The sequence below is a fragment of the Ascaphus truei genome, chromosome 4, assembly GCF_040206685.1.
Source record: "Ascaphus truei isolate aAscTru1 chromosome 4, aAscTru1.hap1, whole genome shotgun sequence".
Lineage (NCBI taxonomy): Eukaryota > Metazoa > Chordata > Amphibia > Anura > Ascaphidae > Ascaphus > Ascaphus truei.
Window position 1 is genome coordinate 285,422,560 of NC_134486.1, and position 15,824 is coordinate 285,438,383.

Below are 15,824 nucleotides of genomic sequence, written 5' to 3' on the forward strand. Positions count from 1 at the left end.
ACACCGTTTCAATCCAGCTATAGAATGCTGAACTTGGGGATGAGCATGCTCGTATGCATTGGCCTGAAGCAAAATAATTCACACTTATGCACTAATTAAAGTGCAAGACCCTCATCTACTACCCTGCAGTAAATAGCTGACTTAAGGAAACCGATTCGGTCATCTAAATGCTAATTAAAAATGGAAAACGATGTGCCCCCCCATGTCTATAGCAGGAGTACTGGTGCTAAAAAGCAGTTAATGCTGTAAGAATAAAAATAAAATAAAAAGTGCAGAAGAGCCCAATTCTACAAATAAGGAAGTAGAGTTTGCCAATGTTTCAGCTAAATGTTCCAAATACTATGACAGGTGCAGGCTTGCAATAGGTTTACTGCATGCTGAAGGGCGGCATTCCTATAAATGAACAAGACCAGCGAAGCCTTCCTTTTACACGAGGTTGTAGGAAAGACACGCTACCTGCGATCTTGGAGGACAGATTGAAGTGGGCACTTCCAGCTAAGAGAAGTGGCTTCACAGCATATTGGCGTGTGGTCTCCTCCTTGAGAAACGCGTGGGAGGATATTGGCTGTTTTTTGTTTTTTTAAATATCCATTCTACTCTACCTTTTATATTTTTGTACATCTGGCGAGTTCCTGCTTAATCCAGGGTTTGCGATTCCCCATTTTACTTTCTCAAGCGGAGAGGCAGATTTGTATCGTAGACAAACATCCGAGTCAATGTCTGAAAGCTGCATGCATAGAACACCAAGAAGCAGAAATAACCTTATTTTTCTTTCTTCGAAAACAGAAATCAGAGCCAGAGGAGTCCGCTGGAGCTGAACTACACTATTCCTACCTTTTGTATGTGACACTAAAATCAGTAAGTAATATGGCTACCAAGGTCACCCAAAAGGAAGCAGAGAAATGATGCTCGGACGACATTGTGGCTTCTTATTGGCCAGTAGTAGGGAGACTAGGATAGCAGCCATATTGATTTCCCAAAAGGGATCAGAAATGCCAGCACATTTATATATTAATTTTTTTTTTTTTTAAAGTATCAATCTCTGGAACTGGGAGGTCCCCAAATCAATAAATAGCACAGTTCAGTGCCGGCTGATATCCCGTTCTGATACTGTAAAGAAAATTCAAGTAGGGTGGATTGCAGTTTTAAACATAAGGTTTTATGAACTTCACTGAAAGAAACATTATTTCAATGGCCTGAGCTATATTTCCATGGAAAGGCGGCACTATTAAAATTTGACAAGATAAACCCAGAGTTCATGGAAAGATTTCCTTCTCATTTTTTATGTTAACAGTTAAAAAATATTCTATGGCGACAAATGTCTGATCAGACCGTCTATAATAAAATATACATTTCTATAGCAACAGAAACCAAACTCCTATAAAATTTCAAGATACATTTTTCGATATACATGTGTGAAATCTTATTGCAGAAATGAAAGCACTGTTTCCAATGAGATTTCTTTGTCAAGGTATGAAAACTGTACATCAGGGGTGCGCAAGATTTTTTGGGGGGGGGAGGGGCGCTTACAGAGGCCCCGTGCTCTTCCCCAAAGCACTTAAATTAAATGCCCGGGGATTGCGCAAGGCCTGCGTAAGTTCCCTTACCTTGACTCAGACGGGTTCGGGCGACGCGTCGCCATGGCAACACGTCGCCATGGCAACACGGCATCAAATGACGCCGCAAGGTCACGTGACATGACCCGCGTCACTATTTGACGCTTGAGACAAGGAAGCGCGAACAGTGGGGGAGAGCAGGCAGAGGGGCGCAGGGCAAAAAGTTTGTGCACCCCTTGTGTAGATGACACTATTCAAGGTTCGACTTTCAATGTCAGAACTTTAAGCTGGACTCTATAAAATGAAAAATTAATTGGCAGGAAAAAATTTAAATTATATTATTAACAGCCTAAAAACAAACAAAAAAAAAAAAAAAAACACTGAAATGTTGGAAGCAGTTAAAAAAAAATACACTATTAAAAAAAGTGACAAGTAAAAACACAGGAGAATGGTGAACTGAGCATTACAGTAATAACACATTACCAGTGAATAAAACAACTTTGTTTCCCAGGTGAGTGCAAATATGCCATCAATCTCACATTCCTGCATACTTCATACATAAGAATTATTCATCAAAAACAGTTAAAAGCAGCACTACAAATCTCTCTACGCCACACAAATAATTTAGGAACCAGGAGTTTCTCAGCCAGTCTTACTTTTTCGCTTTCTTAGCTTTTTTAAGTATGTCACATTTCTTTCGGTTTGGGCGCCTACACCTTTCGTCAATGCTAGGAATACATTCATAATGCCACACCTCCTCCATCTTTTCCACGGGATAGACTGCCTCCACATAATGACGGATCAATCTGAGTCTTACTGGGTCAAGCTGTTTTTTGTTGCAAGCACCCGAGTGGTTGTACTGTAGCCTAAAGTTTTCTGGGGTAAACAGCTCTGGGAAGAGTCTCACTAGCAGTCTGGCTGCAAAGTTTCCAACAGAAAGACTTTGTTGTACGATGTCCCTTATTTCTTTATCATTCAGGACGAACATTGAAGGCACAGGGAAATCAGGCGAAGGAACGATAATCTTATCCAGTGGGATTTTGCAGAAGTCCTTGGTGCTGCGTTCTGGAGGCAGGGGTGGTCCTTCTAACAGATCCCTGAATCTCTCCGGGTTTAAGTCAAAAGTCATGAAGTCCCTCCTCTCTGGTACAGGCACGTAAATCTTTCTCTGCTGCTGATATGAGCGCCTCTGTTCTGTATCCCTTCGGCGACACCTCTCGTCCAGCTTCCCCACAAATTCTAGAGTCCAGACTCGGTCATTCTTTGCCCTTGGGTACAGAATTTGCACATAGTGCCGGATAAGTTTTATCCGGCTGGGATCAAGTTGTTTCTTCCCAAGAGAACCACTACAGTTGTACTGCTTCCTCAAGTTCTCATGGGTGAAAAGCTCTGGAAATAAATGAACCAGCAGTCGTGAGGCAAAATTACCAATAGACAAGCTGCTCTCATATATATTTTTAATTTGTTCCTTGCTGAGAAGGAAGTGCGAAAAAGGGACCTCAAAGTCAGGCGGAGGAATGTCAATTTTATCAAAGTCAAATGGAACGAGCCATATCTTTTTGGACCTTCTTCCTGCTTTGTCAAGATCAAAGCAATCCTCCACTTTTACAACAGACACATCATCAGGGAGGCTCGAGGAGTCATAACAGTCATCCCTCATGTCATCGCAATCACTACCATCCATGAACACACTTTCCAGCTCATCATTAATCCTTTGAACACACTGCTGCAACCAAGCCTCCTCCTCCTGTATGTCAGGAAAATAAATCTCTGTATATTGGCGAATCAGTTGCAGCCTGTGGGGATCTAGAGAAAAGTTCTCAGGTTCTCCAGGGCTTCGGTCAGCGAGTTTTCTTTGGTCAAAAATTTCAGGGAACAACCGGTGCAACAAAAAAACAGCAAATTCACCTGGAGAAGAAGCTTCGTCTAAAAACTCATTGAGATCTTGAGTATTAAGAGCATATTCTGAAACAACAGAACTGGTTCTATCCAGGGAAAGATCTTCCTCTTGCTCTTTGCTTTCAACAAAATGAGAGTTCTGCTCCTGTTGCGTTTCAAAAAAATTGGAGGACTGTACACTCTGATGGCTGCTCTCCATCTCTCTTTGAGCCCAAAACCGATTGAAGAAGTCATTTAATTGAGGCAAGCACTCCACTAGCCAGATGCCTGTGTTCTTGACAGGAGGATAGCAAACTTCCACATAGTTTCGAATAAGTTGAAGGTGAAGGGACTCGAGTTTATTCTTATTGAAGAAACCGCAGGTGCTACAGTTCCTAGAGAACTCGTCGCTTCCGAAGAGCTCAGGAAAAAGCTGAACCAGTAACCGACATGCCAGATCACCGGCAGAGCTACTCTGATCCATCACCTGTTTCAACTCTGCGCTGGTCAGCTGATATTCTGCCGGCGGCTGGAACTCCGCCACCAATTCTAGAGGACTGACCTTTTTCTTTATTCTACTCACCTCAAGGGACAAAAGATCAACTTTACTATGCAGCTGCGACATATTTGAATTAAGTGTGTTGAGGGTGAAAAACATTTTTTGTATCAAAGAGTAAATGTTTGAATCATCAGTGACGGATGATGTCAACAAGGTGCCAGCAGATTCACGTTTGCGCAAGTCATTGAAAATACGCAGATTTGAAGGACTGCCTTGGTTGGCCTTGTCAGATAGCTCATAAGATGCCAGCAGATCTGGTGCTATAGGATTTTTCTTCTCTGTTATCTTGTGTGAAATTCCATAGAGCGGTTTCTTATACGATGTGGCAAATTCATTGACTGTTTCTTCTTCACATATGGACGCGGTGTTATAATCGGAGGTTGTATTTAGCAGTTCCACATTCGCCTGAGCAGCTGATGCAAAATCTCTGTTTTTCATGCATTGTAGTAGGCTCTAAAAACAAAAACATTTTGATTACTGAAATGGTAACATAAATTGTTAGAGACACATCAATGTATTCCTAAACACACAGGTTGAAGATAAACCTGTTGCTAACCCTGGATGGATACAATAGCCAATTATCAGGGTTAGAAGTGATTCATTGTCTTATGGAAGGAAAACCTGGCCGGGACAGATACAGATGTGTGCCACTCATTGATGATTATACGCTCAGGAAATCTCACACCAGTAACGATCGGAAAAACATGATAACTGTGTCTTTTTGGTCATGCCTGGGTCTAAATAGAATATACATCAGAGGTTATTAGTGCACATTTTATTTGTTTCGGAAAATAAAAAAAAGTGTCAGAGATGCGCCTATTTCTTGTAATACAAGACTTTCACAGTAGGTGGTTCAAGCTCAATTCTTAAAAGCCACCAACATAACTCAGCAGTTTATAATTAGTAATAAGAGAATCTTGAAAAGTTGGCCTGTTGGGGGGCAGTTGGGGACGAAGCTTAGACTATTCTGCTCTATGGCAAAGGCATGAACAAACTATAAGCCTTTGCCGTCTGTCTGGTCCTATATTTAGAGAAATGAAGATGTAGATTTTATGTCTTTTTGCAGAATTGTGAAATTCTTGTGATTTTGCAGCTAACAATGGTTTCAGCTCCACTTTCTCTAAATACCCACATGTAAATTACCCAGAACCATACTGACAAGGAAAGAGTTTAAACCAGAGCTGTCAAACATGCCAGGCGGCCCATCCCAGTTCACGAGAGACAGACCACCTCAAGCTGGCGAGTACATCCCCCTAATCGCCCCCACATATGATCCCTCCAATCACCACCCGTCCCCGGAGGGTGAGAAAGGTGCGCTGGTGCGAGGGAGAGAGATAAGTACTTGTGCAAAAAAAAACATGTGTGCACTGAGGAGAGGGCGAGAGAAGGGGGTGATGAGGGTGAGAGGGAGATGGATATCAGTGATGTTTACATATTCTTAATAAGGGAAACGCAAGAAAAAAATAAAATAATGTTTAAGCGTAGGTTATTGTGACTATTTCATTTTTTCCTTCTGCCGTTCTGATGGTGCAGCCCAAGTCTAAACAGTTAGGCTGTTTTTATAGTGGTGTCGTGCATGCTGATCCGCGCTTTGTACATAATCTGAGACCCATTCTTTAGTATTGTACCTTTCTGAGTAAAAGCTTCCGCAGGCGTGCTCACGCGTGCGGAACCTCGCTCAGCTTTTCGCGACAGCCAAATCTGTGTTTCAGCGCTTGCTGGAGAGGAGGTGCGGTCACATGACCGCACTGCCGTCCAATCAGAGCGCAGCTCAGAAATGAGCTTAGACCCAAGAGCGGCCATTTTTCAGAGGTAGCTCCGCTCCCTGTTCCCTCCGCTCCCCTATCTGGCTGAGGGGTCCAACAGGAGGTGTTGGCTGATCTGGGGTCTGCTGTAGTGGTGGCACTTACCTTTGGGGCCCAGACAGGGGATATATCCATTATATCCATGGATATAGGGGATATATATATATATTGGATATATCTATATATATCGATAGATCTCTGTCAGGTACGCCTCCTGAACCGCCTCCGCCCCGCAAGCCCCGCCTACCAGAGCACGCGCTCTGTCTGAGGGGCAAGAAAATGAAAAGCAGCCGCTTGGTAAGCGAGAGGTGAGCATCAGCACGGGAGAGCGCAGCCACTCTCCACTATAAACACAGCCTTAGACTTAAAAGAATTGTCCCCCAAGCAATTGGGAGTTTGACGGGCCTGGTTTAAACCATTTTTCTCTTCAGAAAATTACAGTGTAGAATAAACTGGTGGCCAATGTGCAGAAAATATTTAGATAATGTAGCCTACAGGAAATCATTAAAAGAAGATGGTATTTACCTCTGGGATGAGTCTTCTTTTTTTTACAGTTATAATTTCTGGCTCAATGCTCGACCCGTCGCACACAAGAGATGTTTGTTTCCGTTTGTTGGACTCGGGCTGACAGATAAACGTGCAATCTGGCTCACGCTTCTCTGCAGATCTGGCACCCAAATAGTCCAGGACGTCCACTTCACTTGATGCTTCGACTTTCACAATTTTGACTGAAAAAAATTTAAATAAAAAATAAATTATATACCGAGTAGATTTTTTTTGTCTAATTACAAAAGTATACACAACAAAGAAAAAGTGAAGTGATGGTAAAAATATCAAAATTTACTTTTAATATGTTAAAATAATGGGAGGACTTAGTCGACAATGAGATACAAATAATATTTTAAACACCCTAATCTAGGAGGTTACAGCCAACACTAGCAACTATTTACTACATACGGTAACACTTTCAACAGACTAAGCCAGTCTAATTGTGCATGTACGTAGCATAGCTGTCGTGGGTGCATATATTCACTAGGGCACTGGATTATGGTGTTTAAGTATTATTTTTATCTCATCGTCGACTAAGTCCTCCCTTTATTTCAACATATTAAAAGTTAATTTTGATATTTTAACCATCACTTCACTTATCTGGAGGTTTGAGTGCCCATAGCTGGGATTGCTTTTTCTTTCTTGTGTACTTCTTGTACTTATCCCAGGGGAGCACCTACCCCAGTCCCCATTAGGCCAAGTGAAGGTTCCCTATAGTTATAAACTATTTACCAAAGTGTAAGAAAAACACACAATTGCTATACCACACATAAAATGACATAGAAAGTAAAGCCCCAACAATCAATCTCTCACATGCATACATACACACACGAGAGATTGATTGGTGGGACTTTACTTTTTATGTGTTTTTCTTATAAAAGAGATATATAGATATATAGATAGAGATCTTTTACTTGGTCTATGTGAAATAATGCCATAGTTTTCTGTTTTGTAGAAATCTGAATACAAAAAAATAGTTTTGCCATGTAGGAGGTCATTGTTTTCTAAACAAATTGCTTAATAATGCAGTCCCAATGATTGCAAGTTTTGAACTTTTGCTCTATTTGTTCATCAGACAGGTATGAGATCGTAACTAATGGAGCTGCATGGATTGTATAGCATTTGACATTTGTTATTACATTTTTGCAGGCGGATTTCGGAACCTAAATTTACATAGCTAAATCAAACATATCTTAAATTAAAAAAAAAAAAAAAATACAAAATTGTAAGAAATGTCACAGCAATGATGAATTGCCAAGGGCTTTCAATGGAGTGAAATGTCAGCATGCTGTTACACCTACTTAAAGGAAAACACACGCAAAATATGTGGCCCAAGCACTTGTATGGAGCTGCCGCATGAAGACTTGTTTATTCATGCCACTGAACGGAAGCAGCTTTAACTGCTGGGTTGAACGATAATGTGCAGCAGTTGTAGATACTTCATGTTCTGCAAGGAGTATCCACCAGCTCAGTTACCAAGCACTGTGATCGGGCATGGCTTTTTAACATAAGCCACCTGTAAAAGTTGGAATATACCCAAGGCCAAACAAGAATTAACTACTAACTACCTTACAATTATACCGATTCTAAAGACGTCCTCTAACTATGTGGCGAGGCACAAAATAGCACCTGCAGCAAATCGGATATATTTTATTTATAAAATGTTTTACCAGGAAACATATTAAAATAAATGTCACTTGTGAAATCTGCACTGATTTAGTTTCTAGGACACCCTTTGCTGGCAGAGGGACCTGTAACACACTGCACAATACCTTACTAGAGTACAAAGAAAAGAAAAAAACAAACAAGAGGAAGGGTACCCCAGGGCTTCAAATTATTCACGCCGAAGTGAAAACTGTAGCAGCATACAAAATATAGATACAGGCATACCCCGCTTTAAGGACACTCACTTTAAGTACACTCACGAGTAAGTACATTTCGCTCAATAGGCAAACAGCAGCTCACGCATGCGCCTGTCAGCACGTCCTGAACAGCAATACCGGCTCCCTACCTGTACTGAAGCTGTGCACAAGCGGGGAGGCTATAGAGCCTGTTACACATGCGTTATTTACATCAGTTATGCACGTATATGACAATTGCAGTACAGTACGTGCATCAAAAGTGGAAAAAAGGGAGCGCTTCACTTTAAGTACATTTTCACTTTACATACATGCTCCGGTCCCATTGCGTATGTTAATGCGGGGTATGCCTGTACACAGATACATATATACATCCACCTCCATGTGCGATGGAAAAAATACAAAACAGTGCAAGATACTTTACACCTTGGGGGTAAGACCAGGGACCAGGAAGAAGCACCAGCCGACGTGCATTTCGTGTTCGCACTAACGCTTCGTCCCATTCTCTTTCTTTGTACTATAATATTTGAATTTATCTGATTGTTGATGCACAGAAGAGGAAAATATTTGGATGTTTTTTTTCCCCATTACATGTACAGTTTTTGGTGCCCAAAAATAATATGCTCTGCCTCTCAGTAAATACGCACACTACCTTCTTTATCGTCGTCATTGTTATCTCTGAATTCAGCTGGGTTCATTTTCCGATCCACCTAAGGAAAAAAGAAATCAGTGAAATGATTGAAATCATTGAAATGTATCTAGGTAGAACACACAATGTCTAAAATATGGTTCCTGTTCAAGTAATGACAGGCCCCTACCATTATCCTGTAAAGACATCGTCCCCATGATAAAGAGTTCAGCTCCCCTTAAATAATGGGACTAAAATCATGTTCACATGAAGACAACTTCCCATATATTATATAGGGGCCGCCTTGGTGAGATGTCGCTGGGCACTTGTGAGATATGGAGTACTTTACCGCTGTTTTTTTTTTTAACTTATATATATTTTTTCCCCACGCATAAATAGTAAGGGGAAGTATACAAAAATAAAGGGGGGGGACGGGGGTGGTTGAACAACCATTTTGTATCAAATTTCTTACAAACAACAACAATCACATTACACATCATCCAACATTTGGTAAACACCATATTTTACCATCCACACTCCCATATCCTCTCTCCCTCCAGGATCGCACCCCTGTCCAGCGTCCCAGGGCTCCCAGACCCTATGATACTTCCTAGTGGTGTGGTTCAGAAATGTTCATCTTAACTGCAGTTATACGCTCTATCCAGGAAATACAGTGACAATTCCAGCTTTGTAGATCTTTAATTTTGGAGAATAGGTCAGGGTAATTATATTAATATAATAAATTATAGTCTCTGATAAGATAAATTCCTAGATATTTCAAATGGGTATTTTTCCATTTATAGTCAAAGTGTCGTTGAGCACCTCGACCTCCTTTTCAGTTAGCGTCAAATTTAGGGCCTCTGATTTTCCCATATTTACTTTATATCCAGAGACCTCACAAAACCCCAGAGGGGCTAGACTGCAAATTCAGAAGAGAAGTCAATGGGTTAGCTATAGTAAGAATAACATCATCTGCAAACGACGATATCTTGCAGCACTCATCTTTTATTTTAATCCCTTGTATATTTGGGGAGGCTCTGATGGTGGCCGCAGAGGCTCGATTGTCTGTGCGAAAAGAAAGGGGGAAAGTGGGCACCCCTGCCTTGTCCCAGTTTTAATTGTTATCAGATTCCCCTCCCCATCTGGGATCTTCTGGTGGCTGTTGGCGACAGAGAGAGCACGGACTCCCTGTAAAAAAAAACTCCGGAAAATCCAATTGCCTCTAATGTTTTATCTAAGAAGTCCCACCTTATCCTATCAAACGCTTTCTCAGCGTCTAGGTTCAGCAGCATAGCTTTCAGTTTAAACTTGTGTATCTGATCGATAACATTAATAATTTTTCTTGTATTGTCAGACAACTGGCGCTCGCTCACAAATCCCGCCTGATCATAGTGAATTAATCTTGGGAGTATTGTATTCAATCTGTTGGCTAAAATGTTGCTATTGATTTTCAAAACCATATTAAGAAGTGAGATTGGCCTGTAGCTACCACAACATAAAGGATCCTTTCCCTCTTTAGGGATCACCACTATATTGGCCTTCCTCATCAGTGGGGGGGGATTTTTTTCCACCGAGAAAATCATTAAATAGATCCAACAGATAGGGTCCTAAAATTCCTATAAAGTTTTTATAGTAAAGATTTGAGAAACTATCTGGGTCTGTGCTTTTGATGGTTTCAAAGAACTGACCGCTCTTCCCAGTTCTACCAGTTATTTTTGCATTTAAAATCTTACGGTCTTCCTCTGTCAATTTCGGGAGGGCACAATCTCTCAGATAATCCTCAATCTAGTTCAAACCTGCGACTTTAGCATTCGGGGTTCAATTGTCTAGATCGTAAAGATCCGTATAAAATTTAGCGAATTCCTCGGCGATCCTTGAAGGGTTGTAGGTCACTCCCCCGCTTTTTAATCTAATAGCGGGGACCAAGACCCTCGCCTTCATCACCAAGTTTATTTGCCAATAGATAATCTGCCTTATCTCCCTTGTCATAAAGGGCCTTCTCTACATCCTCCAATTGTAACCTCTTAAATTCCTCCCTTGCCTGGCTCAAAATGTTATATACTTTCTTCGACGGGTTTTTTTATGTGAGCTTTCCAACTTTATAATTTTTTCCGTTAAATATTTTTTGACTTTCCATTTTTATTCTCTTTCTATATGATGTAATTGAAATAAGCGGTCCTCTAATAGTAGCTTTATGAGCCTCCTACAGAATCGCTGTTGATTCTACAGACGTGAACAATTGACATGAACAGTCTCTTCAGGCAGCGGTGCGCAAACTCTCCGCGCCTGCACCCCCCTATCTGCTCCCTCCTCGGTCGTGCCCCCCCTCGCGTCTAATGATGCGTCAAATGCTGCGTGGTCGTGTGACGTCACGTGACCCATGGCATCATTTGACATCACATCTCCATGGCAACAGGCGTCATTTGACGCCGCGTTGTCATAGAGACGTGTGACCAGAGCCAGGTAATTACGTTTACAGAGGCCTCGCGCTCTCAGCGCAGGCCATTATAAAAGCCGCGCCCCCCCAGAAGTCTCGGGCGCGCCCCCCAGTTTGCGCACCGCTGTCTTAAGGTGTGGCTGGAGGGCTTCTGCGGAGACCGACTCAGGGACATGGCGGACTCGTAAATTCTGCCTTCGCTCCCAGTTCTCCAAGTTGTCTATAACATCCCTCATGGCTCTTATCTCTTCGTTGAGATGCAGGACCTCGTTGTCAGTATTTACCTGATTTTGTAAAGCTATGTCCATTTTATTTCCACGCTCCGTAGTTCTTTAAGCCAATAAAGAAACTTCTGCTTTAAATTCCTTTACTGCTCTATCCAGTGCTGATTGAAAACCTGCTTGTATTTCTTTCAACATATGCTGGAGGTCCTGTTTGGTAATTACTGTGTCTCCTTCTGCCATACTCTGCTCTCTGTCAGAAACAGCTCTCCCCACTGCCTCTTCTCTTGCTGTAGCCCTCTCCGCTGAATGTCTCAGGGTGGCCTTTCTATCACAGAAGTCGCCTTCAGACCCTGCAGCTTGCCTCTCACCTTCCCTGGGTGTTATGGCCGCGCGCTCCTGTGCGCTCAGCGGCGCAATCTTTGATCCTCCTCTCAGCTGCCACAGACTGTCTAAGGCTGTAGCGGGAAAGATTGGCGCCCCCGGTTTCGAGGTATTCTTTGCTGCCATCCCTGGAAGTTCCCCCAACCGGCGTGTCATCTCGCGGGGCTGATCAGGGGGTTTATTGTTGAATCTGTCGGCGGAGTGCATGGAGCTCCCCTAGCTCGCGTGCACCCGCAGCGACGTCATGTGTGCGCACCCAACTTTACCCCCTTTTAATGTACCAAATTCATGTCAGCAAAAGGATCAGTGGTTAAAACAATATCAACGCCTTTAGTGTGCACAGCAAAAGTGCCATATTAAGCAGTGTTTGTATGAAACAGATGTGCAGATACAAAGACGAGGTTTCCAAAAATTGGTACAAAGCACAGTTTGCAAATACGGACAACTGACTTCAAAGTATAAGCCAAAAAAGCAGTTCAATCAAGAACCATTGGCTTGAAAGACTAAAAGGTCTCATAAAAATTAAGTCTTAAAACATTTTGAAATATGCTTCGTTTGGCCAAGGAATCTTACCCCAAAGGACGTTTGGGGCACATTACCAACTAAAACTGCTATTTTTAGTAACAGGCCGTTTTAACTCACTCTAGAGTTCAGATTTCAGCTGAACCAGTGTAATTTTCCCATGATGAGATTTCTACTGACAGTAAATTGCCATTCCTACCTCTAATGTGGACACATCAACCTGAACCCTCAAATCTACATTGGATGTGAGAAACCGTTTCACTCATATTATAATAGGAGACCTTATCTTCTAAGACTACAATGTCATTTTGATTTGGTAACGTAACCAAAAAATTTTGTTTTATGAAAGAAAATGGTATGTTTTGCAGATTTTAAAAGCCGCCATCAATCTAGCAAGAAACTGTATATCACTTAAGGGGAGCTAATCAATGTTGCAGATTAGCCCGTGAATGTATGCATACATACATACACACACACCTTGATAATGACTCAGGGACTAAAGCACTTGACTATGAACCTCAATATATTCACCTGTGTCTCCTCAAGCAAGGCTCTTTATATTTATGTAACCCACTTTGGGATTACCATGGCCTTAAGGGGTTAACTGTGTGGACCCACAGAGAGGAATGACCCTTTTCCCATCACATGGTGCTTGGGTGACTCAGCAGAAGTTAAGCCCAGCCCTTTCTGCTTGGAGACAGTGAGAGACAGAGACTCCAGGTCCCAGGAGTAGTGTGATCTCACTGTGAATAGTGTATACACGTTCATAAGTATAGTATATGGGTGGCCAGCCCTGTATGGAATGTGGTCCTTCAGTGCTTCCTCTGAAGATAAAAAAAAACGACTTGAAGCAGAGGGACCATAGAGACATGGGAGAGGAGACACCAGAGTGCCCCCTAACTAGGTCCTCTCCTGAGCTCCTATGGACCAGCGACTCTTGGTGGGCTCCCAAGCAGCACAGGGTACAGTGACTATACACGGACTGCTGGGAGCTCCACGTGGTGCTGGCTGTGGAGACAGGAGAGCAAGGTAGGGACAATCACACCACTGCCTTCCCTTAGCCTCCTGTCACCCACGTGACCTGCCAAACTGCTCCTATCACCCTCTTGTCCACCACTGCCACCCTTCCTCCCCTGTCACCCCCACTGATATAGTACAAGGATAGCCTTTTGTTTTATAGTGAGGGACAATCTCTGGTTAGGTAGCTTCCCATAGAGATGGCTCCCTTCGCCATTAAAGGGTCATGCAGAGGCAGCCTATGCCCAGAGGGAACTCAACAGGCCATATAGCTCCAAGGCATAGTTGGACCAGTCCTATTGGAGGGTCCATAGCTGGCCCCAGTCAAGACTGCCACATGGTGGAATGTCGTGCTCGACGGAGGGACACTCATCACCAACAGACGGAGAATAGCACCAGGCCCGACAGGGGCCCATATGAGATGGAGCTCTACCGAAGCCACCCAGAAGAGATCAACATGTATATGGATTTAGCAATAAAGCTTATGTTGAATGAATGAAGCTCCTGGCGACCATCATTGCTATATCATCGCCCAGCCGCACAAATCCAATACCGACAAGGTAACCATATCTGAGAAAGCCAAGATAAGAGACATTGACGTTAACACCCGAGGGTTACATTTACACTCCAAGTTTCCTAGGCAGACAGGAACCAATTACCAATTTTTCCAACGATACATTAACTTGGTAATTTCTTATATATTACCATATTTTTATCCCCATTTCTAAAACTATGCTAATTACTGTATGATGTTCACAAACAATTGGGAAGAAAACCGCACTCATGCTTCAACGGGTTGTTATTGCAGCCTGGTGTCTTTGCGTCTACTGTGTTGGAGCAATCCAACATTCCTATGGGTATCTCACATCGGAGATCTCCAAAGACAGAACACAAGAGCGCACCGGAGAGCAGTAAGAAGTTAATATTAAACTTACCAATCTATCACTAGAAAATCAATTCTGTTACTTTTACACCTAGATTTTTATACTGTATGTGTTGTTTAACATCTCTACTCGTATGTGCTGTTTTAAAAATAATCTGTGTATATTGTTACACTTATTAATAAGGTCATTGTTCAGCCCTCTTTGATTGGCAGAAGTGGTATTTAAGAGACACATGAAGTTGCAAACGTGACGCCCAGATGAAGCACAGCTTTGCGAAACGCGTAGGGGTCACGTTACACAATTTTCCTTCACACAACATCCGGTTGTCCAGTAAGCCAGGATCTGGTGAACGCATGTACACACCCTGAGACATAACCAGGAAGTGTCGGGCATTTCCATATGCAGCAGAGGCTCCAGCGCACGGAGCACTGCGTAGGACACTCACCTGTGACTCAGGATTTCACCCCTGGATTTATCCACCTACGTAATTTTTTTTTTTTTTGTAACTTAGATTTTATTGCAAATTTCAGATAAAAGATACAATACACCATACATGTGATCTGAATAGTAATCTCAACTGTGAATTGTTATCTAATTTGAGAAAATTCCCGGCTTTTCGGGCCCTACTCAGCCGGGAATAACAATAATAATAGTAATAATAAAGAATAATAAGAATAAAAAAAAATAAACAAAATTTATAATAAAAAAAAAAAAGAAGGGGGGGTGGGGGTGGGAAAGGTAAGGTGAGGGAGGGTCTGGAAGGGGCGCCGCTCCAGGCACTATCTGCTATTCACCATCGACAAATCGCTGCCTTTACTACACCGTCCTACATCGTCCCAGTCAGGTCTTCCCTGCCACTGTCTTATCTGTGTACTCGTCTCATTTCGGGATCTCACTCCCAAAGGAGAATGCATCTATAACTATCATCGCCAGATTGTGTTACTCTCTACCCCGGGGATATCTGTCTGCGCCAGCCAAGGCGTCCATACGTTTAGGAAATTGGTGCCAGTGTCGTTAACTAAACTCGTCAACTTTTCCATCTGGCAGATAAACCACATTCGATTCCGAATCTTTGGGATGCTTGGAATGTCGGGCCGTTTCCATAATGCTGCGATCTCGCTCCGCGTTGCTATTGCAAAATGTGCTATTAATTTATTGTGTGCTTTGGACAGACCCGTTAATGGTCTGTTCAAGAGGAACAGCCATGGGTCCGGGGGAATAGTGAGGTCAAAGATCCTCCGTATCCAATTTCTAATTTCTTCCCACACTAGGGAGATCCGCGGGCAGGACCACAGCATATGTAACAGGTCGGCCGATCCCCCGCACTGCCTAGGGCACAGCGGGGAGGATCAGGCACGAACTTGGCTAATTTCATTGGGGTGAGGTACCACCGCATTAAAACCTTATATGCGTTCTCCTTTAGTGTGGTGCAAATGGAGCTTTTTGCCGTAGCTAGGTATAAGGTATTCCACTCCTCATCTTCTAGGGTCTCTCCCAAATCTTTCTCCCATTGGGTTCTAAAAGA

General features: G+C 42.7%; 1 protein-coding gene across 1 annotated transcript; it reads right to left on the reverse strand.

The window, feature by feature from the left end:
* Positions 1–1,511: 1,511 nt before the first annotated feature.
* Positions 1,512–8,928, reverse strand: BEND3 (BEN domain containing 3). Its single transcript, XM_075597555.1, has 3 exons — positions 8,859–8,928; positions 6,324–6,526; positions 1,512–4,446 (listed from the first exon to the last, which is right to left on the reverse strand). The coding sequence occupies exons 1-3, from the start codon at positions 8,902–8,904 to the stop codon at positions 2,209–2,211; spliced, it is 2,487 nt and encodes an 828-aa protein (XP_075453670.1). The 5' UTR covers positions 8,905–8,928; the 3' UTR covers positions 1,512–2,208.
* Positions 8,929–15,824: the final 6,896 nt, after the last annotated feature.

What these genes read in the sequence shown, in the direction of transcription:
- BEND3 (XM_075597555.1), bottom strand. Translation starts at nt 8,904, where the DNA reads ATGAACCCAGCTGAATTCAGAGATAACAATGACGACGATAAAGAAG. An exon ending in CAATGACGACGATAAAGAAG is followed by an intron (nt 6,527 to 8,858) that starts GTAGTGTGCGTA and finishes AATTTTTTTCAG; the next exon opens with TCAAAATTGTGAAAGTCGAA. An exon ending in AAAGAAGACTCATCCCAGAG is followed by an intron (nt 4,447 to 6,323) that starts GTAAATACCATC and finishes TTTTGTTTTTAG; the next exon opens with AGCCTACTACAATGCATGAA.